The sequence below is a fragment of the Diabrotica undecimpunctata genome, chromosome 7, assembly GCF_040954645.1.
Source record: "Diabrotica undecimpunctata isolate CICGRU chromosome 7, icDiaUnde3, whole genome shotgun sequence".
NCBI classification, from domain to species: Eukaryota; Metazoa; Arthropoda; class Insecta; order Coleoptera; family Chrysomelidae; genus Diabrotica; species Diabrotica undecimpunctata.
Genome location: NC_092809.1, coordinates 70,545,118 through 70,570,427, shown reverse-complemented (window position 1 = coordinate 70,570,427; position 25,310 = coordinate 70,545,118). Strand labels below are relative to the sequence as shown.

At 34.3% G+C, this 25,310-nt stretch overlaps 1 protein-coding gene across 1 annotated transcript in view; it reads right to left on the bottom strand.

Moving 5' to 3' along the window:
- The window catches only part of LOC140445468 (cytochrome P450 6j1-like), a 43,067-nt gene extending 36,854 nt beyond the window's left edge, over positions 1-6,213 (bottom strand). Inside the window, exons 1-2 of the mRNA XM_072537500.1 lie at positions 6,157-6,213; positions 654-1,489 (exon numbers count right to left, since the gene is read on the bottom strand). Coding sequence (XP_072393601.1) covers positions 654-1,287 — 634 coding nt within the window. The 5' untranslated portion in view covers positions 1,288-1,489; positions 6,157-6,213. The remainder of the gene's footprint in view (positions 1-653; positions 1,490-6,156) is intronic.
- Between the last annotated feature and the right edge of the window lie 19,097 nt (positions 6,214-25,310).

The window sequence follows — 25,310 nt, the reverse complement described above, 5'->3', positions numbered from 1 at the left end:
AGCCCGTAATATGAACCCACAAAAATTGACTGGGGACAATATCAAACAGACCTGACTTACAGTCTTCGTAGACTAAGAAGAAAGATAAACAAGACAAGGAAGCTAGACATGGCTGTTGAACAATTCCAGAAGACCGTCGTGGAAGCGTAAAATGATAACTGTCCAGAAACAGTAAGGAATATCACCAGAAACGTGCCCAGATGAAATAACGACTTTGTTAAAAAATGAAAAGTTGTAAGAAAAAAATTCAAATCTGAAAAAAGATACAGTAATTATCATAAAGATCTGAACACAATACAGTTCTAAGAAAAGTCAAGAGAGATTCATTCAGACAGTACTGCGAGAAGATAAATAGACTGCAGAAGGTGCTAGACTTCAAAAAGTCCTCCCAAGTGAACCAAGGAGCAGCATATCAATACTACAGCTGAAACCTAATGAATACACATGAAATGCTTATAATTATAACATATTTTTGCAGTTGAAATGTAAAAAGGATATGTTTTGGATATATATGCTGGCAAGAGTCTTGCCAGCTTAAAATAAAATTTAAGCATTTCTAATTTTTCCTCTGATATTATCTATAGTTCCATTAACATAAAAAAATAAAAAAAAAACAAAAGAAAAAACCATATATATAAACTAAATAGACTTACCTCTATAAGCTTTCATAAATCCAGCATTTTCATTTTGGAAACATCTAGCTTTAAGTCCAAATAGGCACCTGGCAATAGTTTCGACAAAAAATTTTCCGCTAATATCCCGAACATCCATTACTTCTGAACCATTATGGATATATTGGTTCATTTCTTCAGCTATATCCATTATAATTGGAAATATAATCTTTAACTTAGCAGGAGAGAAACAAGGAGTATATTTACTCCTGTTTTTCTTCCAGCTCGACATTTCTTGAAAAAATAGAAGGTTTTTAGTAATTTTGTTATGGTCAGGAAGAGTAACTGACTTGTTTAGAAACAAATGGGAATCTCTTACTAAAACATCCCCGATTAATTCTGGTGATCTTAGCAACAACACAGGTTTATTGAACACAAAGATTCCCACAAACGGTTTATTAGAATAATCATATAATGTTTTTAGTCCTTCGGAAATTGTGGTTTTGAAGGTTCCTATTTCAAAAAAGTTTCCATAAAACGGGACTGGTTTCGGACCGTTTACACCTCGTTTTTTCCAATAATCAAAATGTCTTGTCATATACTTATATAAAGTAAAAATTAAAATCAATATTGAGATTAATGTAGTATTAAAAATATATGTTGATGTCAGCATCATTTCTAAAAAAGAAACTAAGCTTTATTGCATTGCTTATTAACTAAATTAAGAGATTTTTCTTTTTCCAGCTATTGATAGGTTTGTATTCTTTTCATTATTTTTATTCTTTTCTAACTTTTCATTATCAATAGTGTCGCTCTCATTCAGTTTTCGTTTTTTTTAAGATTCAGAGGTATTCGTTGAATTCTGCTAGAATCATTAACTAAAAACAAGAATTTATAATTAGTCAAAAATCAGTCCGCCAGGCTTAACGGAAATAAATTAAATTTGGAACGAAATATCAAGTTTTTATTTTTCAGAACATGTAGACCTCCAACTGGAATTTTGTCTCACGAACCGTTATATGTAGAAAAATTCTGAGCATAGAAGAAAAACGAGCGGCCAATTTTATGTAAAAAAGTGCATCGGTATGACTTTAGGCCCTAAATTGATGCTAATATATCCGATTACCGGAGTTTTAAATGATGATAAAATAATACAAAAATTATAGTTTTTTCCATTTTCCGGCCAAACGGTGCATTTTCTCATAAAAGTATGTATATATTTTTTCAATCAATATGCCAGGCTTAATCGAATTAAATTAAATTTGGAACGAAATAATAAGTTTTTATTTACACGAAATTTGCAGGACATATAGACCTTAAACTAGAATTTTTTCTCACGAACTGTTAGATGTATGAACATTCTGAGCATTTAAGAATACCAAGTGGCCAATTCTATGTTAGAAAAGTGCAACCGGTTTGATTCTAGTACATAAATTGACGATAATATATCCGATTAACGGATTTTTAAATGATGATCAAATAATACAAAAAATTATAGTTTTTTCCATCCGATACCGTCAATAAATCGTCCCGTTTTCCATTTAGAAACTGATAGAAAGCCTTTGTTTTTAACTTATGCACTCTCTTTTGCGCCATCAAGTTTGTTTTTATTTTGTACCTCATCACAATGCTTAATTCTTTCACCCAAGGAAAGGCATGTAAAACATTCATTCAGTTCTTAAGCTACCAAATCCCAAAGTTAAAATTTGTATTAATATATACAAATCTAAATCAAATAACATATCTAAAATACGATTCTTTTACCCAGTCCACCTCTTGGGCGTCTGCGTTGTAGAGGCGCCACATTTTCTTAATGTTCAGATCTGAAGTCAGATACTGGCGAGAAGTAGGTTTGGACCTACAATAGTGGATTTCAAGTATATTAAAATTTTTGATAAAAGTGATAACTGATTCTCCTTTTCCTAAAAATAAAATGCGCTTCCGATTTCCGCCCCTTTTTTCTTGTGGTAGATCACCGGTGATAAAGTTTCTGATTAGAACACCCAGCAAAAGATTGGACTTGATTGTCAATGTATCTAAAAACGCCTTTTTACACACGGACTCTTTTCTTCGAGGACTTTTTGTACACAAAGTAATTAGCACTCATCTTGTTTTTTCCTCTTGCATTGTTTAGGCTTTTGCAGGATTTTGGTTCAAACGTCTCTAAATACTAAAATAAAGGACTCTTGATTTTTTTTAACTCGTTTGATTTTTTTATAGTTTTGTCCAATTGGCTATAAAAATATCTTTGGTCAGTGTATGTACGTTCTTGGCAATGGTATGCCATTACCTTCTTTCCGTGATTGCAAGCAATTTTCTTCGAACATTCATCTGAAACATATCTGTAAAAAATACCTTGTTGTAGTAGCCATTCACATCGGTTTAAGCCCAAGTTGCAGAAAACTTATTTTCAAATAACTGGCGTTTTATTTCTGATAAAAATATGCTACTCATAATAATAAATTATCAATGCTATACAAATCGGTTTAGAAAAAACTAAAAAGCTTTAAAGCCTAAAAACCAATGATGCCTCTTGTTCCGGCATTGACTTCAGGTCAAGACCTTAATCTGCCATCGCATATAACACAAAGTTTTTAAAGAAAATAAAAAGTACAGTCTTCAATAGCTTTACTATTTTCTCGTGCTCTTATCCAACTTTCAGGTTCTTTTCTTTTCTTCCTGGCCGAGTCAGGACACTATACAGGTTGACTTTCCATCAAAGAACCGAACAAACAAAACAAAAACTACAAAACAAATCAAAATAATATGAAAACACGTCTTGTCTCAATAACAGCAACAAAGCAACAAACACCACACAATGGAAAGCTATGCCAAGTTCGCGCACGATTTCTACGCTGCAGATGAAAGGCCCTCCCTGAGTGGATCTACTTGGTTTTGTTACACACTTTAAGACTTACTTGACTTAACCTTGACTTTAGCTAATTAATTTGAATGGGATGTACATTGTTTTGAACATTCATATTTGGCACACATATTGATCCGTATTTTAACTTCATAAAAATAACATAAAAATAAAATCTGAAAAAAATGAATGCACCTGGTTTTGAAACTAGACGGCTCATATCCAATTAACGGATTTTTAAATGATGATCAAATAATACAAAAAATTATAGATTTTTCCATTTTTTGGCCAAACGGTACCTTTTCTCATAAGGGTATGTACATATATATTTTTTGAATCAGTACGTCAGACTTAATCGAAATAAATGAAATTTGGAACGAAATATTTTAAGTTTTTTTTTTCACGAAATTTGCAGGACATGTAGACCTCCAACTGGCATTTTTTCTCACAAACCGTTAGATGTAGGAAAATTTTGAGCATAGAAGAAGAATGAGCGGCCAATTTTATGTAAGAAAAGTGCAACGGTTTGACTCTCTGACCGAAATTGACGCTTGAGTATCTATTTTACAATTTAAAAATAAAAGCAAGACGACTATATTCACCTCTATTTAAAAATATGTAAAATCAATAAACAAATTACCTACATTCAATTCCAAGAAATCCTTAATAACTACAAATTAAAATACACGTGGAAATATACAAAAACCAGTACTTATTTATAATCCGAAATGCGTAACCAAAGGCGAATTAATTAACATAAAACAGCTGTACTGAGTACGATACTACTTTGGATATCTATATCACAAATATTGTGTACCGGGTGTAAAAAACTTTTTACTTTGATTGCCGCATAAATATCGATCTAAAGCAATAGAATAAATTTGTGTATAAGACAAATAATATTATAATATATATATATATATATACATATATATATATATATATATATATATATATATATATATATATATATATATATATATATATATATATATATATGGATACACGTATCAATTAATGGTAAAACAAAACTAGAATTATTATATAATACAGTAAATACGTATCTAAATTCAGGTAAAATGTTCTGTTGAAAGTTTGTTAAATAAATGTTCCAAATAAAGATTAAAAGATTAAAATATCTCTCAATTCGCGGCACAAGATTCAATAGAGTTCAGCACAGAAAAACATGAATTTTCAGCAAATAAACATATTTAAATATAACAGCAACAATGTGTTTAATAATGTAACGATTTTACACACTAAACGTGTGTGTGATACTTTACCCAAATGGAATGGTAGCAATAGCTACCGAAACGATGTCTTCTTCTACATGCATCGGTTATGAGTAGCGAGCCGCTATCCATAACTGAGACACGACTGTGTCGGTGGACAGCTAGGAGTAGTATCCCTGACACAGGTGGCTGGTTAACGAATTCTTTTTACGAGTTAACGCTACGTTTAAAGAATAATTATCTAAGCGATCTTCAATTTTATTAAAATACACTAATTTTTTTATGCTTCATTATTTACAACAATATATGAATGAACAATCCATTCATTGCAACATTGTATTAACAGTCGATTAATTGTTCAATGGTGTCTGAGTTTTTGGAAACGAAATTTTGGCTAACTATATGGGGAAAACCAAAACTAACAAAAAGTCTGTTAATATTTTAACAATGTTTATATTTGTGTTGCAGTTACGAAACTCGCAATTAAATTGTTGGCTTCTAAAAAATCGCTACTTACAATATTGTTGGCATATTCCTACTGATAAATTTAATTAAAAAAAAAATAAATTTTTTTTTAAATTAACGTAATTTAAATGTAAATAATGACCAACTCTTATTGAATGTAATTTACCAGTGTTTTTAGTAGTAGACTCTACGTAATCAATAAATGGGTCGGTATCACTTAAGAGCGTAGGCGCAACATTTCGGGGCAATGCTTTTTAAATGCAATCATTTTTTGCGAATCTTGAGAAAACTAACAAATATTTTTGAAAAATTTAAACGCAGAATGAAAGATTACATTGGTACCGAGGGCCGAAAGTCCCTTAGAATAAACAAAAAGTTTTTTTGAATGAGATATTTGAAATTAAAAATCACACTAAATTTTCTCCTTTTTTTCACCCCTGTAACTTATTAAAATAAACATTATAGAAGTTTTCAGGGACTTTCGGCCCTCAGTAATAATGTAGTCTTTCATTCTGCGTTTAAATGTTTCAAAAATACTTATTAGTTTTTTCAGGATTTGAAAAAAAATGAATGCATTTAAAAAGCATTGGTCCCGAAATTTTGCGGCTACGCTCTTAAACGATAATGAATGTTTTTATCATATTGTTTTTTCTCAGAACTAGAAATATCTTTAATATAATCATCTTTAATTGGAACAGACTCGCCAGGAATATCCATAATTGTTTCACTCGGTTCATCAATCTTCTTTCTAACAGACATGTCACCTAATATAATATGTTGTCATCCATACGCAGTCATAAAATATATCTACTTTCTTTAAAATATTAGACGGAACTTATACTTAAATTGGATACTTTTTAAAAAGTTGAAAAATTGTAATTTGTGTTGTACTCCCTGCTAATAACTCTCAGTATTGATGCAGGCTTATCTTTGTTTAAATAAAACAGGTACTAAGAATATCAAAAACAAAACAATTCACACTTACCGAATTATGTTCAAACTCCTACACATAGCACAATAAAACCGGAAACAAATCTGAAAAAGCAATTTAAATTATACTAAAATTTTTTCGTATCTTATTATTTTGGAGGACACCTGCATTTTCAATATGTAAAAATGCGTAACAAACAAATAACGGGCGTCGCCAGGGGGGTTTTTGGGGATTTAAACCCCCCGAAAAGATATTAACATCCATAAAATTAAAAGGCCCAAGAGGCTTTTTCAGTCGATGAGCAGTCGATGTCTTTTGAAAAACAGAGATAACAACAGGAAAACCGAAAGAAACTGGTCCCTATCGTAAATGAAAAATAATTTTTGTGGCAAACAAGGTATACCTTTAACTGGAAAACAAATTCGGGACGGATTCACATTACAGCAAAGTCTGAACAACCACCTCAGCATGATGGTAATTTTCGAGCACTGTTGCGGTCCACATAATACAAAATGAAATAATTAACATTTTGTTAAAATTATTTAATAAAAGATCATTGGTGAAGTAAAAAAAGCTAAATTTTTTTGGATTCCAGCTGATGAGACGACTGGCAATGCGCATATGGAGCAAGTCTGGTTGTGCTTGCGATAGATTAATTTAAAAGATATGAAAATTTAAAGATATGTTCTTAGAAAATATTCATTCTTATAGTATAAACATCTCTTTCCGGCTGCTCTTCTCCAGATCCATCCTCAATATCTCTTTGGCATCAGTTCTCACTCTCTGTCTCTATACACCTCTTTCTTGGTCTTACTACTGGCCGACAATCCACCAGTAGTTCTACTAAGCTTTCTACTAGGTGTTCTGTTATTATCATTTCTTATAAGGTGACCTACCCAACGCAATCTTTCTATTTTTGCATAATTTGCTGTAGAAAGTTCTTTGTAATATTGATATAATTCGTGGTTAAACCTCATTCTCCACATACCATTGTCGCAAATGGGTCCCATTATATTTCTCAATATCTTTCTTTCAAAAGTAATAATAAGTTTTGTCTTTTTTCTGTCATGATCTTTGTTTCTTTGCCAAATAAGGCTAGGATTCGGTATTGCAAATCTCATAATTGGAGCTCTAAAAAATCATGGATTTGAATGTTCTCATGTGGTTGTTCAAGGTTACGATGGTATACGCGGGTATTTGCACGGTGCCCCAGCATATATTCGTCAAGAATGTCCTCTTGCTCTTTATACAATGTGTCAATTTTAAAACTTACAATGGGCTATATCTCACGAACAAAACCTGATATCGAAACCGTTTCTAGGATAGTAAGATGAACTAAAATGACATAAAAGAGAACTCATCCCCATCAATCTCCTGGGGCCAACCTAGTACAACTACTACTACTAAGGATTTCCACAGTTTTCACTGTCTTCCTTCACTCAACCGTTTTCTCCAATTTTCCCTGTCATTCCAGTCTCCATCTCGCAGGGTTCTTTTCTCCATAGCCTCGTCGATTTCATCTCTGAATGACCTTCGGGGTCTTCCTCTCTTTCTTCTTCCAATCGGGCTCCATTCTGTGATTTTGTTTATCCAGCGTCCTCTGTCCGCTCTTCTGACGTGGCCGTACCAGGATAGTCTCTTCTCCTCTATATAGTCGATTATGTCTGATTGCACTCCCATTCTCCGCTTAATCTCTGCGTTTTCAATTCTGTCTCTTTTTGTAAGTCTACAGCTTCTCCTCAGGAACTCCATTTCTACTGCTCTTATTCTACCTCTATTTCTCTTGTTTATTGTCCAGTTTTCGGACCCATATGTCAGGATACTTCTTGTCAGGGTGTTATATATTCTCTTTTTTGTCTTTATCGTAATGTTCTTATCCCACAACACTGAGTTTAGTTGTCTTATACAGTTTCTTGTTTGTCTCAGTCTGTTGTTTATAAACAACCTAGTACAACTAAAAAAGTTTAAATTGCAAACCCCTACTTGTGATACATCATTGGAAAGACTATAAAAAATTATATCCAATGGTATAAATAATAATTATACAGGGTGAAGCACTAATTGTGAAACTTTGGCTTAAATGGAAAATTTATTGAGGTTTTTGTTGATTCTGTTGATGACCCCTTATAATTGTTTAATAATTATACAGGGTGTTAATATTAGCTGGCTTACTATGAGTTTTGTATTTGTAATTCTATCTCCTGTACTATTATTTTTAATAATAAGTGCCCGCCGGAATTTTTTTTGTTAAATAAAAACTTGATTTGCCGTTTTTGCAAAACAAGTTGAAAACATCTGTTTTTTGGGTTCTGTCAGATTCAATAATTTTTGGTTTATTTTATTTGAGAATTTTAGATGTCATTAGTTTTCATTATTTGTATGATCCGTACTGTCATTCAGCTGTAGTTGTCACGATGGTTTACAGTATACCTGAACGCGAGGGAATCATTTTCATATTTGCTCTCAGAACCAGTGTTGTTTACGAAGAGCTCAAATATTTCATGAAAGGCATCAGGACAAAAATATAAATCACGTTTACGTCCACGATTTAGTTGAAAAGTATAGAGAAAAGAAATCAGTGCAAAATAAAAAAACTGCCCCAAGATTACTAAAGCGATTACAAGAGTGAAGCATCCCAAATTAAGGTCCTTGGAAATTTTGCAATAGAGCCTACTGCATCAACACTACAATGACACGAGTTTCACATAAGTCGGTTAGAAAGGTATTGAAGTTACATAAGTTTCACCCGTACAAAAAATACAAATTCTTTAAGAACTAGGCGATGATGATCCAGATCGACGAATTGAGTTTTGTGAACTCATGACTGAAAGAATTCGCGTTGAACCGAGAATGTTAAAAAATATTTGTTTCACTGATAAATGTACTTTTACGCTGAATGGTAATGTAAATAAACAAAACTGTCGGTACTGAAGTAATGCGAACCCGCATCGATTCAGAGAAGGTCACACTTAATATCCTGAAAAACTGAGTGTTCGGGCAGGAATATTAGGCGATCCTCTAATTGACCCCTTGTTCATACCAGATAAAATAAGTGGCGACATTCATCCCTATATGCTGAAAAACACTATCGAACCTTTAATTAGATAACCAAAGGAACGATCAAGGCAACCTAGCTCTAGACGAAGATTTGCTGCACTTCCAACAAGATGGAGCACCCTCTCATCATGCAGGTCCGATTAAGCACTATTTGGATACTAATTATTCAAACAAATGAATTGGAAGGAGAGGTCCTATTGAGTGGCCACCGAGGTCACCAGACTTGCCGCCACTTGAATTTTTTTTATGGAGTTACCTCAAGTCAGTTGTTTATAAAAACTAAACCTGCGTCACTTGGGGAATTGCGAGAATGAATTACATAAGCATGTTGCGTTATTACTAGAACAACGTTTCCAAAATGTTGGCAAAACAAAAACCTCAATAAATTTTCCATTTAAGTCAAACTTTCACAATTATTGCTTCACCCTGTATAATTATTATTTATAGCATTTTTAAAGTCGTTCCAATGACGTATCACAAGTAGGGGTTTGCAATTTAAACTTTTTTGGTTGTGGTGGGTGGGGCCTAGGGGGTTAATGTGGGTGAGTTCTCTTTAATATCATTTTAGTTCCCCCATACTATTCTAAAAACGATATCAAGCATTTTTCGATATCAGCTTTTGTTTGTGAGATATAGCCCATTGCATGTTTTAAAATTTACACACTGTGTACACTTACCTTGCTGTTACTGACTCGTGTTTACAAGCAGATGTGTGAAATTGCATTGGGATCATGCAGTCTGTTGGTGCCTACTTTAGACATTGGGCTAAACGCACTGCCGTTCTGAAAGAAAAAAATCTGGATCTGTTACCGACTGACCATAAAAAAAACTGTCTTTTTTTATTTAGCCTATACAGCCCCGTTCCTCAAAACAAGACTAATACAGAACCATTTTCCCAAGGCTATAAGTAGCCATCTGAAGTCAAAGTTTCCAGACCAGTATTCATCCTTTATAGTGAGTATTTATAACCAACATTTTGAGAAAGCTATGGACCCTAACATATGGTCCCAAGGTGCATATGTGCGGCGTTTTTTAGCGAAGAAGATGCCTTTACTTCAAATAGTATAAATCAATCTCAAAAGTTGACGGGTTGTCACGTAAATTTTAGGAGTTTGAGGTACAAAATTCAATATTTGGAGGAATTGACGGTGTCCCTAAATTACCCAGAAGTATTTTGTGTTAGTGAAGTGTGGTGTGATAAACATGAAATTTTAAATTTGTTCTTGGACTCTTATGTATTAAGCGATTTCTTCCATCGTTCAGACTCAGGTGGGGAAGGTGTCGCAATATTTGTAAATGTAAGTTGTGCTTTTACTATTAAAAACTGTTCGCTTGCTAAGATTGATAAAATATTTGAGTATGCCTTGATTGATTTGAAATATCAAAATAACATTATAACTGTTGGCTGTTTTTACTGATCATTAAAAGATACACAAACTTTTATAAATAAAATGGACTAAATTTTATCAGAAATATTAAACAAAAATAATATTATTTTCATCTGTGGTGATTTCAATATAAATTTCGATCCAAAGGTACATAATACAGATGCATTAAGATTAAAAAATATTTTTACCTCTTACGGTTTAAATCAATAAATTTTTTAATATACTAGAATACATAATGACTCTATAACTGTGATTGATAATATTTTCTCCAATGTAAATATTAAGTTTTTATCTTGTTCTGTTGTATATACTGATGTGAGTTATCATTTTTTACAAAAAATTAAATACAACTTGAATGCTTCCTTTTCGGGGGATAATATTGTTTATAAACGTGATTTTAATAGCACTCTTTAATCAATTGCTCTCTAGGGAATCTTGGTGCTTTCTAGACTCATGAGACTATTCGATAAAGCATTTCCTTTGCAAACGGTGGATACTAGACGATTTTCTAAACAGTCTAAAAATAAGGGCTGGATGACTTCTAATTTAATAAATGAGGGTGATTTTATTATAGACATTTTCAGATCTATAAAATATTCAGAAAGTCATGAGCTCAGAATGCGGTAGAACATTCTAAAAAAGAAATCATGAATACAAAGTTCAGTTAGCCAAGCAAAATTATTTTAATAATAAAATGATAAATGCGCAGAATAATGCTGAGGCTTGGCGCATCATAAATCGAAATACTGTCGGAGGTAAAAATCGAAACTCTTCTAAATACCCAAGTAAACTTAAAAATAATTTGGGAATTTCTGTGGATGAACCTCATGACATAACAGAATCTTTCAGTCAACATTTTTCGAATTGCGTAAAAAATTTAATTAGTCAAACTTCACCTGACTATAATCCTAAGAATCTTTCTTCGCCTATACACTCCCTTTTCCTTTATCCTGTTAGTGATGAAGAAATAAAATGTATAATTCAAGATACCCCAAAAAAATCCTCTGAGATTCCGTATTCTATGTTAACACATGTATCTAATAACATATAGAATAGAATAGAATTTATTTAATCAATATACAAAAATAGTTTTGTTTTTGACAAGTCAAAGGAATAGTGACAATACATATAATACATATAAATTTTTTGGAGAATTTAAACATTACAAACATGTATATATTTAATATTAACAATTAAAAAAAAAGAGAATAAATCTGTGTAAATGGGTATATTTAAAAAACCCTTAAAAGGGCTACATCAAATAACACGAACGTTTTCGGAATAATAATTCCATCATTAGGTTAAAAATACAGGTTAACATGCCTGAGCCACCAAAATATTAGGGTAAACACCCTTTAAAATACATAAGGTTAACAAAGATTGTACATAATGTTGTTATTAATATTTGATGTTTAATATTTAATTAAATTTTACTTTAGGTAACATACACCCATGCCTTAAGTGAGTTCCAGCGTCCGGAGAGTAACCTCTTCGAACGGACTTCAGCTGGTAACTTAGCTGGAGTTAAGAACTTACTTTTGGTAAACACTTTCTATTCGTTGGAGGAATACTTGCAGACATCTTTTTAAAAATTTGTATGTTTTTATGTCAAGATGACATAAAAACTTATGACAAGAACCGGAAGAAATCGACAGCGAAACGGGGCCAGAGATCATAATAGAGGAAATCGAACAAGCAATACGAAACGCAAAAAACGGAAAAACTGTAGGTCCAGACGAAATACCTGCGGAACTGCTGAAATGTCTAGACGATGAAACTCTACCTGTACTTTTGGACCTATTTAATGAAGTTTATAAAACTGGAAAAATCCCACAGGAATGGTTGGTGTCCACCTTTGTAGCAATACCAAAAACAGTATATGCCAAAGATTGTTCAGACTATAGGACAATATCACTAATAAGCCATACCCTCAAAATATTTCTAAAGGTGATTCATGGAAGATTATAGAAAACTAGAAGATGATATGGATGATACTCAGTTTGGGATCCGCAAGAGACTGGGAACGAGAGAGGCATTGTTTGCTTTTAATGTCCTCTCTCAAAGATGTTTAGATATGAACCTAGATATTTATTCTCGTTTCATCGACTTCGAGAAGGCATTCGATAGGGTCCGACATGAAAAACTAATAGAAGTACTGAGAAACAAAGATATAGACAGACGAGACTTACGAATCATTATCAATCTGTATTGGAATCAAAAGGCCAATATAAAGATAGAAGAACAAAAGTCCGAGAATATAGATATAAAGAGAGGAGTAAGACAGGGCTGTGTTCTGTCACCATTACTGTTTAACGTGTAGAGTGAAGCCATATTCCAGAAAGCGATAGCGGATCTGGGTGATGGAATCTCTGTAAACGGAAGAATAGTAAATAACATAAGATTCGCTGATGACACCGTTATAATGGCAGACACCCTGGAATCGCTACAAGAATTGGTAAATAGAATTAACGATTATTGCATTAGATACGGACTAAAAATAAATAAGAGAAAAACTAAATTTATGATTGTCTCAAAAACGCAACATGGAAATGAAAGATTAATGATAGAGCAAACCCAAATAGAAAAAGTAGAGACATATAAATATCTGGGAACCTGGGTTGATGACAAAAATGACCAAAGCAGAGAAATCAAAGTCCGAATTGAAACTGCAAGGCAAGCATTTGTGAAAATGAAGACAATGCTTACCAACAGAGACCTTCAGTTGCATCTTAGATTGAGGGCTCTAAGATGTTATATATTTTCTATCTTACTATACGGAATGGAAGCTTGGACATTGAAGAAACAACACATAAGAAAAATAGAAGCGTTCGAAATGTGGTGTTACAGAAGAATATTAAAAATCCAGTGGGTTCAAAGGATTATCAATGCTGAGGTACTACGACGTCTAAATAAGGAGTTAGAAATTATGAACAGCATAAAAAGAAGAAAACTAGAATATTTGGGTCACATAACCAGAGGAGAAAAATATGAGCTGCTGAGAATTATTATGCAAGGAAGGATCCAAGGAAGAAGAAGCATAGGAAGAAGACGCATCTCCTGGCTGAAGAACCTTAGAGAATGGTTTAACTGTGGTTCACTACAACTTTTCAGAGCAGCAGCCAACAAAGTGACCATAGCCGTTATGATATCCAACCTCCGATATGAGATGGAACTTTAAGAAAAATAATGTTTTTATGTATAATTTATATATTTTTATGTTAACTGTTTTTATATACTTATAGTTTTTACTGAGCATAGATTGTATTTGACGCATTTCAATACTTGTAAAAGTCAGATGAAATAAAGAATATTGATTGAATGATTGATTGATTGACTCTCCCAATTCCTACTAGGAGTTTTTTCTGCAGCCATTTTTACATTTTTAATATTTTACTTAAGGATATAAGAGAAATAAAAATCTAGTCATCTTCGAATTGATCAGGTGTTGCGTTTTTTTTTCTTACTGTATGGCTGTGAAAGTTGGACAATGGACTCTGAAACAGAAAAAAGAATAGATGTCTTTGAAATGTATAAATACAGATGGATGCTGAGAATTCCATGGATACAAAAAGTTACCAATGGTGGGGTACTTCGGCGTATAAGTAAACAAAAAGAATTACTCATCATAATCAAAGAGAGAAAAATACAATACTTGGGTCATGTGTTGAGAGGTGAAAGATATAAATTATTACAAAATCTATTGGAAGTTAAAGTGCAGGGCAAAAGATCAGTTAGAAGACGCCAGAACTCGTGGTTGAAAGACCTGAGGAGATGGTTTGACCGCTCATCCACAGAAATCTTTCGTGTAGCAGTTTCCAAAGCTACAATTGCCATTTGACTGGCCAACCTTCGAAAGAAAACGGCGCGTTAAGAAGAATAAAAATCTAGTAACTAAAGCAAAAAATACCTCAAGATCAAGAGAGGCACGGGAACTAGGGGAGACTCCAATTGATTGTAAAATGGTGGATAACGTTAAAATGGTTTGGGTATGTTTAACGTCAAAACGTTAATAACCCAATATGAAGAATTGCTGTTCTGCGGGTTTCAGGAAGGAGTAGGAAATGGAAGCCGACCCACCCACTTCCCATAGAAATAAAAGTAAAGATAATGATGGTGTTCTTTTTGATGCACCAGAAAATAGACGTAGGCTGTTATGATATGCACTTCACCATATTTGGTTAGCATTTTTATTTCCGCTTTTTAGTCCAGATAAATAAGGTAAAAAAGTATCCTGTTGGGGACTTTAACCCGGCCATGTATCTGACCGAGTTTTTTGAGTTTTAATGACCTCGATAACCAAAACCTCTATGATTTCTGCCGTGGGTTTAGAGGACTTAAATTATTAACTGTTGATAGTTGGTGGATTTTTAAATGTTAATTTACTAATTGGTTGTTGAGAAAACTGTAAAAAACCCTCAAAGTAAGTTTCAATAAATGTAAATGTTAGAATATCTATTCTAAAAATCAATCAATAACCTTGATATTAAAAGTTGTTTATTATGTCGTTAAAAATGTGATTGAAATTCTGAGTGATTTACCTAATAATTTTAAAGGTATTCAATTTGTTTATCACGAACAACTTTTTTTGCAATATAAGTCAGAAAAGATAAACTAACAATTATTTTTAACAGTTGCGATTTGTTAAGTATATTTGTACAAAGATCGAGCAAATTTGAATTGTCAGTAAAGTATATCAGTATCAGCTTGTTTAACGTTTTACCAAAAAAATACAGAATAATGAATAAAATATTCCTTTTAGAAATCTATTAAATGGTTATTGTTAGGCAAATGTTATTATACTATAGAATAGTTTGTTTCGGACAGCAATATTACCTAAATATTGTAATGTTTATATAATTTATAAATGTTTTAATTTTAATTGTCTGTAAAACAAATGACTTGTCCTATGAATTGTATACGTCTCAAAGGATGAATGAATATTCAGATTTAGCCATACGGCTCACTCTCTCTAATGGGAAAATTTAATCATCCCAGATACATACGGTATCAAAAGGATTTGGCTCTGGTGGGACTCTTTCCATGTTATCGAGCCTTAGGTGACGAAGCATCTGCCAAAAATTTTCTTACGCATCTAGATGTTGAGAGCAGTACTGCTTTCTGCATGGTCCTATATAGATGTTCATTAACACCCAGCTGTTTTATGTTTTCTAAGAGGCTATTCGAAATAACTCCAGTAGTAGAGAAAAAAGTAGTAGATTTTTTCGTTGTATTTAACACGCAAGATTTAACTTACAGAATCTATAGAAATAGGCAGCGGAATAAGACAAGGGGATTCATTGAGCCCCATGCTCTTCAATTTAATCATGGACGAAATCATCAAACGCGTTAACATAGGAAGAGGACACAGAATGGGAAACAAAGAAATAAAAATACTCTGATAAGCAGACGACGCAATATTGATAGCCCAAGATGAAGATAGTCTGCAAAGATGGGTCTACAGATTTAACATAAGAGCAAAAGAAGTTAATATGACAATCTCATCTCAGAAAACTAAAACAATAGTAGTCAGCAAAGAACCAACCAGATGTAAAATAGAAATTGATGGCATCAGTATTGAACAAGTAATGAACATAAAATACACTGAGAATTACACTGTCTAGATATGGAGACCTGGACAAAGAAGTGAGAGATCAAGTAGAAAAAGCAAATAGACAGGCAGGATGCCTTAATGACACTATATGGCGAAACAGACACATTAACACTCAGAAGAAGTCAAGAATTTATAAAGCCAGTATAAGACCAATAATGACATATGCCTCAGAAATAAGACCCGACGCAGCCAGAACGCAAAGGCTACTGGAAACGACAGAGATGTGAGTACTGAGAAGAATTACAGGAAATACGCTGAGAAATCGAAAGAGAAGTGAAGACATTAGAAGAAAATGTAACAGTGTATAAATAAATGGACATAAAATAGAAAAAAAAAATGGAATAACCACATAAGCATAATGAAGAAAACCCGTGTCGTCAAATAGCAAGAGATAAATCACCAATCGGCAGAAGAAGTATCGGACGACCGCGCAAAAGTTGTAGTGACAACCTTCCATAGAGGTATTAAACCGAAAATGAAAAAGCAGAATTGCTTATAAAGAGGAAGAAGAAGAAAAAAAATATCTCAGACTAGAAGATCTACGTGTTCTAAAAGGTATATACTATAAAAATGGCCCACTAAATTATTTGAAAATATTACCTCGTGGTCCCAGTTATTTGATAGTGAACTGTTTTTATAAATCTAATTTATTAACTTTATTTATTATAAAAATGTTCTAACACTTAGTTTATTAGAGTCTTTATTTAATTTATATAAAGTCTTACAATAATTTATTTACATTGTTTACACGATTCTAATTTATATACTACGTTTCCGCGTTACAATTCAAACTCGATACTATTCTAACTAACTAACTAACTAAGCCGTTATTCCGAAGTTCTCTCGAACCGGATGGTTACCTTCTTGACCCTTCTCGAATAGGATGGAACGCCAGACAGGTTTATCGGAGGAGAACCTACTGGAAAAATACTTGTTAGAAATAATATATTTACAGTTTAGGTTATGAGTCATATTTATCGTAACATTGCCCCCTCTTAAAAGATGGGTCCTCCTGGAACCTTGTCGGGACTGGAACTGAAACGGTATGCTAGTATCGGCAACTGGACCCTCTTTTACAACTTCCAGTTGTATACAATGACAAGGGACGGTTTCCTCTCCGCACCAGTAACTATGCGGATTGCAACAAACTAACACCTGGACTTCGGTGTCCTTAAAGATCTCCTCCACCATACTTCGGATAACTCTTCAATCTAATTGGCGGCACTCCAACTTTGGCATGGCTAACTTTTGCACGTCGGACTCTACTACGTGCTTTTTCAATTGAAGTAGGGCTTCCAATACATCTCAGTAGGTAGGTTGGTCACGGGCAGTGTCTTTTGTTACCAGGTAGAAAAGGTAACGTGATGCATCTTGGAGTTTCAAGGCTTTCCCAGGAACCGGCACTTGGCATTGAAGTTCTGCAACTCAACCGAACTTCCTTCGAAAGACGGATGCCAACCCTGGTGCGTCTTTGATACTGGCCGGGTTGGTAAGGGCCAGTGAGTAGTCATCAGGAAGCGCGATAGATCTTGCTTTTCTTCAGTGGTAACACCACGTCTTGCTTTACCGGTACCTCCAAAGGCGCCCATGATTTTCTTAAACGTGAGGTCAGACACATCTTGGACTTGGTTTACTTCCACTTCTTCATCTACGTCGTGGTCACCTTCGAAAGACGCCAGCCGGTTATAGTATACTATCATGGGCTTTCCCCTCGGAATCTTGCTTATTCGGTAGATAACATCGTTGATATTCTCCATAATGAGGTATGGACCTTCCCAAAACTGCTGCAACTTGAGAGAACAACCTTTTCGCTTCTTGGGATTATAGAGACAGACTTTGTCGTTCTTCTTATAGCACCCCTTTTCGGGATGTACATCTTCTTCAGATCGACACCCAAACTCTAGATCACAAGGTAGTCGCATCTCGCGTCCGAATAGGACTCTGGCCTGTTGATTCGATAACAGCAGATCTGTAGGCCATTGTGAAGAACGGAAGATATTGGTCCCAGTCTCGCTGATGATCGGACACTATCTTTGTCAAATACTTGCCAACTGTCCTATTCATCCGTTCTACCATACTGTAGTTCTTGTTTTCTTCATGCCTAATCTATCACATATTCCTTGGAATAGATCGCTTTCGAAGTTCCTTCCTTGGTCACTATGGATCTCCAAAAACACCCCAAATCGGCTGATATATTCTTGGATCTACTTATCTGCAATGGTGGCGGCCTTCTGGTCTGGAAGTTTGTAAATCTCGACTCACTTAGTGAAGTAATCTATTACTACCAACATGTACTTGCCTCCATTTTCACTTTCTGGAAATGGCCCAGCAATGTCCAAAGCTATCCTTTCAAACGGGCTTCCAACATTATATTGTCTCATAGGAGCTCTCATTTTTCGGTAAGGTCCGTTACTCGTAGCACAAATAGTACATTTCTTACACCAGTCCTTTACGTCGTCGGAACTGTTCATCCAATAAAACCGTTTCCGAACTAGCTGAAGGGTTCTCTTTACACCGAAATGCGCTCCTGATGGACTGTCGTGTAACTGACGAAGTACTTCGGCTATTCTGCTCTTTGGGATCACCAACTGTCTTCTTCTCTCTGAAAGTCATCATTTTCCAGTACTCGTTTAAGCAAGCTATCTTCCATGATAAATGAGTCCCACTGGGCTCAATACGTCTTAACTACTGAGCATAAGTTTGATATTTCTTGGCAAGGTGGTCGACGGTTTTCCTCTTTCCATTTTCGAATTTTCTGTACAACTGGATCTTTCTCTTGTTCTTTCTTTATCTCAGTAGGCGTCCAGTCGTCGTTGACCATCGTTGTTCTTAGCACTACTGCTTCTTTGGATTCCATTTTGTTGCAGTGGGAACACTCTGCTAGGTATGGCCTTCTGGAAAGAAAATCAGCGTTTCTGTGGCTAACTCTTGCCCGGTGCTCAATCTTGAAATCGTTTTCTTGGAGTCGTTCGATCCATCTGGCTATCTGACCCTCTGGATTCTTAAACAGCATCAACCACTTAAGGGCGGCATGGTCGGTTCGGATTAAAAACTTCCTTCCATAGAGGTATTGGTAGAAGTGCTCTACTGATTTCACTACTACTAGATGTTCTCATCTCGTGACGCAATAATTCCGCTCAGGTTTTGAAATAACTTTACTAAAATATCCAAGGACTCTTTCCTGTCCTCCTTGAATCTGAGATAGCACTCCCCCAATTCCCACATTACTTGCATCTGTATCTAAGATAAACTCTCCTTCTGGCAGTGATACCTTAAAATTGGTGCTGTGATTAAATGCCTTTTCAAGGTCTCAAAGGCATTTTGGCAGTCTGTATCGTATCCCAGCGGTAATCTCTTCTTTCCTCTGTATGTCGTGTTAATGGCTTAGCGATATCTGCAAACTTCTTAATAACCCTCCGGTAGTAAGTACATAGTCCAAGAAAACTTCTCACTTCTCCTTCTCTACTGACTATATGACCCAGATAATTGACTTTACCTTAAAACAGCTGGCACTTCTTGGAGTTTAACATCAATTGGGCAGCTTTAAGTCGATTAAAAACGTTTTCTAAATTCTTCAGATGATCTTCAAATGTCTCCCTCAAGACGATTATGTCATCTAGGTAAACCATATACATGTTTTCCAAGTTAACCCTCTCACACATATTTATCGTAAAATAGGAAGTAATAAAATTTAAAAAATTGAGTTTTTAGTAAAATGTATTTAGAGGCACCGTACATACAACGTATGACATACGTACATAAAAAATTATGCGTGAACCTTACCAAAACAATATTTACAAAATGTGGCTGATTTTCAAAATTTTCACAATATGTGTCGACTTTTTTATTTATGGCATATTTTCGGCCATGAGTTTCAGAATTTTGTTTGTAGCAGTTCTTGCACATTTTCCTTCTGCTATGTTTAATCCCCTCTTTCTTCACTTTAGTAACGTAGTTTTCATAAGCTGAGGTCTGATTGGCACAGTCTACAGTTTCCTCGGCTTACTAAAGATGTGGTTATAATGAGGGTCTCGAAAGTTACAGTTCTTCGGACATATTACGCGAAATGAATCCAGATATGCTTTCCTTTAAGCCATCCTGCAAGGAAAAATATTTGGAAAACGAGGTCTAAGAAGAAGAAGAAGAACATCTTGGTTAAAGAACCTCAGAATCTGGTTCAATACAACATCTGTGCAGCTTTTCCGCGCTGCTGCAGATAAGATAAAGATTGCCATGATGATCGCCAACATTCATAACGGATAGGCACATTAAGAAGAAGAAGAAGTGGTTAAAATAAGATCAAGTCCCACTTTTTGGAACCACTTTACACTTTACTCTGAGTTGATTTGAATAGGCTCCAAATTGATCTGATAAATCTACAGCTGCTTTACCTTTGTTATAATCCACTACAATATTGCGTTTCCGTTATATGTGCTGATTACATGGCACTTCTATCATTGCCTTTCCATGTTTTGTAGAAAGCATAAGAATGTTTCTCTTATCTTGCCAATTGATAATTGAAATGCCGCAGTCATTTTCTATGGAACAAATTTTGCCACGTTTCAACTTGATTCTTACAATTTCTTTGGGCAGACCTTCTCGGTTTTTTCGAATAGATCCAATTTCATGTGTATAGGCATTTTATATATTGGTATATTAACATTTTATTGGCCAGAGGTAGACTAGTGTACCAGTTATCAATAACTAGTGTTCGTCCCTCATTTACTAATATATATATATATATATATATATATGTTATATGAGAAAATATTAACCTTGAACTAGCTTAAGTTCGCCGACTTCAGATTTCATCATCCCATTCCCATAGAAACCGCTGAGCACGCATTAGAACTTTGTACGAACCGTTGGCCAACATTCATGGGAACAGCAATTCAGCACTTCATACCAAACCTATAAATTACCATTCTCAGATGCCGGAATCACTCTTAGCTGCAACTTCGACCAGTCCAGTTATTGTAGTCATTTTAAATTAATTTAATTTTGTACTATTATTTAATATTTAATTTGTAACAAATAAAGTTCTTTTTTAAAAAGTCAAATACGTGATTAGTGATCTAACAATTGGCGCAGTCAGTAGGATCCGGTTAACGTTGCTAGAACACGTGTATACTCACTGGCAGCGGCGGATTCTCATCCCTTAACGGAACAAAGAATCTACGGAAGTCCTCACTCCTGTGACCTACGGAAGGAACACCTAGTGAAGCCCCTGGTAGCCGAGCAGAGAGAACAAGACAACCCTTAAAGAAGAAAGCATCTCCGAACAACCTCACTCCTGTAATCTACGGAAGGAACACCTAGTGAAGCCCCTGGTAGCTGAGCAGAGAGAACAAGGCGTCCCGATGTTCTTCTTTATGTAAGTGGATTTTGAATCATCTCGTTAATAATTTTGTTATAATAATTTACGAAATTGACTATACTGCAAGTCAATTAATTAAGATACATAAAAAAAAATACAAGTTGATTATCTAATATTTGAAATTATTGATATTTCTTTACATACTATTTTATACTGATATTTTATTGACATATTTTTTTTTACTTGCTATATTTTGGTATATTTTCTCTTGATATATTTTTATTTGGTATATTTGATACATTTTTGTTGATATATTATTTGATATTTTTATATTGATACATTTTTGCCCTTTATATACCACCACATTTTTTTTCTCCCTTATATACTGATACATTTTATATTTCTCCATACTTCTATTTTCATTTTCGTTTAAAAAATATCTCGAAAAATGCCTGAGACACGTTCCCAGACTCAACAAGAAATCGAACCATACAAGCTTTCGGAAATATTTTCTATTATCCCAGAATTTGAAGGCGATCCGATTTCTCTTTCTACATTTTTAGATGCGCGCGACTGTGCTTTTAAAATGGCCACAGGCGATCAGCGCGTTCTATTAACGATTCACGTAAAAAATAAACTTAAAGGTAAAGCTGCACAGCTTATTAATTCTAGAAAACCAATTTCTTATACAGAAATAAAACAATTACTAAATCTACATTTCGGAGACAGTAGAGACCTGACCTCCTTAATACAAGACTTACAAAGACTAAGACAACTATCTAACGAATCTCCCCTAACTTTCTTTAACCGTTTACAAGTTCTGAATGCAAAAATGCACGCCTCGATCCAAGTAGCAAATTTATCCCCAGATCAAAAAACTGCCCAATGTGACTTAATCGATACCATGGCCCTAAACACACTTTTAACCGGTTTAGAACCTCGTCTAGGACAAATTATTAGGGCTAGTAATCCAAAAGATCTCATTGAAGCAAGCAATCGTATTAGACGCGAACTTCAATTGTCATATTTTGAAGAACAAAAATCTAATTCTAGATCAACTATTCCTAAATCCTCTCAACCAATGAGAAGACCCTCATCTCAGTTTACAAAATGTACAAATTGTGGCCGCATTGGTCATCTAAATAGTGAATGCCGCTCTTCACGTTTCGTACAGCCAAACCAAACTTTTCTAGGCCACACGGTTACCAAAACCAATATAATAATGGACCTAACAACTATCAAAACAATCAGAACCCTAATAGGAATCAATATTCGTCCAACAATCCAAATTTTAACCAACAGAGACCTTCCTTTTCATCTCAAAATCAAAATCAAAATCGTCCATCTGTTATTCAAAGAAACCCAAACTTCCAAAGAGCACATGTTTTAAACGAATACCCTGATGAAATGACGACTAACTATTATACAGACGAATACTATACAGATAATTATTATAATACCGATAATTATGAAAACTATGAAACAGATTATTATACAGAAAATAATCCACAAACTGATGACATTTACGAAACCAATAACACACAAAATTATCAGGATTTTCTTTCACTTCAGAATCAAAATCATCCTCCCAATCATACGAACCCCTCAACGGATATTACGAATATCCAAGAACAAATCCAAGCACTCAACTTAGACAACTTTCATCCGTATCTCAATTTTCCCGAACAGACATTCATGTAACCCCATTTCATACAATGAGTTCCAAAAATTTATATTACATTAACGATGCTACCAACACTTTTAAACTTTTAATCGACACAGGTGCTGGAATCACTGTTTTTAAAGAAAACACAGCACGCAATTATCATAATAGATTTCCTGAAAACGTTACTATTCAAGGTATAACCGATCAAAAATTGTTAATAACAGAATCTGTCCTAATTCCCTTCACTGACAATAATCCTCACAAAGTCTTTATTTTCAATTTAGACATTGATTTCGATGGCATAATAGGCCTAGACTTTCTAGATCATTATGAATGCGTAATAGATCTCAAATCCCGACAGTTGCATACAAATTTTAAAACTGTCACCCTTCACAAAGTAGGACACGAGACAAACACACCTCCTAAAGACAAAAACCCGACACACCCTACAGAAACAAGAAAAAACGAACCTAAAATAAAAATTAAACCAGATCCTAAACAGGAATCAAATTTAAAATATCAAAACCCTATAAATGAAAAATATACTATCGTAGAAAACCGAGATCAAGACAAAAATCTTGAAAGACCAGAGAGAAAACGAATAAAAGGAAAAAACAGAATTACCATTGACAGCCGGACCGAACAAATATGCAGACTAAAATGCAACTTATCAAATACAGATGCCATATTATCAGCTCAAGAAATAGAAAAAGTTAGATTACCTCATGCATTAGTCCATGTAGATGAAAATGGAGAATTTTTAACTTCCGTACTAAATGCTAATGCTATGCCGAAGACAATCGAATTTTCAGACATTTCAATCGAACCTTTCGAAAATTCGGAGACAATCCTATCCTACAACGGAAATGATTTTGAAGAACCCGTAGTAGATAGAACACGAATAATTAAAGAACAACTAAGAATTGATCATCTAAATTGCGAAGAACAAGAACTCATTCTAGATATATGTACTGAATACGCAGATATATTTTATGTCGAAGGCGACAAACTGACCTTCACAAACGAAATAAAGCACAAAATCGAAACAAACAACGCTAAACCTATCTTCACTAAATCCTATAGATATCCTCAAATACATAAGGAAGAGGTAAAGACGCAAATTAATAAAATGTTAGAAGAAGGAATAATCCAGAAAAGTGTCTCGCCCTGGTCGAGTCCAGTCTGGGTCGTACCGAAGAAATTAGATGCGTCAGGAAAACAAAAATGGCGAGTTGTTATTGATTATCGAAAACTCAACGAACTCACAGTACAAGACCGTTATCCTCTACCACAAATATCAGAACTATTGGACCAACTAGGAAGATGCCAATACTTCACAACACTAGATTTAGCGTCTGGATTTCACCAGATTGAAATCGAGCCACAAGACATCCAGAAAACGGCCTTTTCCGTCGAAAATGGACATTACGAATTTGTCCGCATGCCATTTGGACTAATGAATGCTCCATCTACTTTCCAGAGAGTAATGGACAACATCCTCTTAGGAATACAAAACGAAAGATGCTTAGTGTATATGGATGACATAATTATCTACTCCCCCACTATTCATGATCACATGTCACGACTAACAGAAGTTTTTAAAAGGTTACGAAAAGCAAATTTAAAAATACAGCCAGACAAGTGCGAATTTTTAAGAAAAGAAGTAGCATATTTGGGCCACCTTGTAACAGAAAATGGTGTAAAAACAAATCCAGTTAAAATATCTTGCATCAAAAACTTCCCGGAACCAAAGAACACCAAAGAAATAAAATCATTCTTAGGCTTAGCCGGTTACTATAGAAGATTTATTCCAAATTTTGCCAAAATTTCTAAACCACTTACGAAACTACTTCAGAAAGACGTACCTTTTATTTTTAATTCTGATTGCAAAGAAGCCTTTAACGAACTCAAAAATATTTTAACTTCAGATCCAATACTTATATATCCCAATTTTGAGGAACCATTTTTACTCACAACTGACGCTAGTGCATTCGCGATTGGAGCCGTTCTATCGCAAGGCCCTATTGGAAAAGATTTACCCATAACTTATGCCTCCAGAACATTATGCGGTGCCGAAACAAAATATTCGACTATAGAGAGAGAACTATTAGCTATCGTATGGGCAGTCAAACATTTTAGACCATATCTTTTTGGCCGAAAATTCACCCT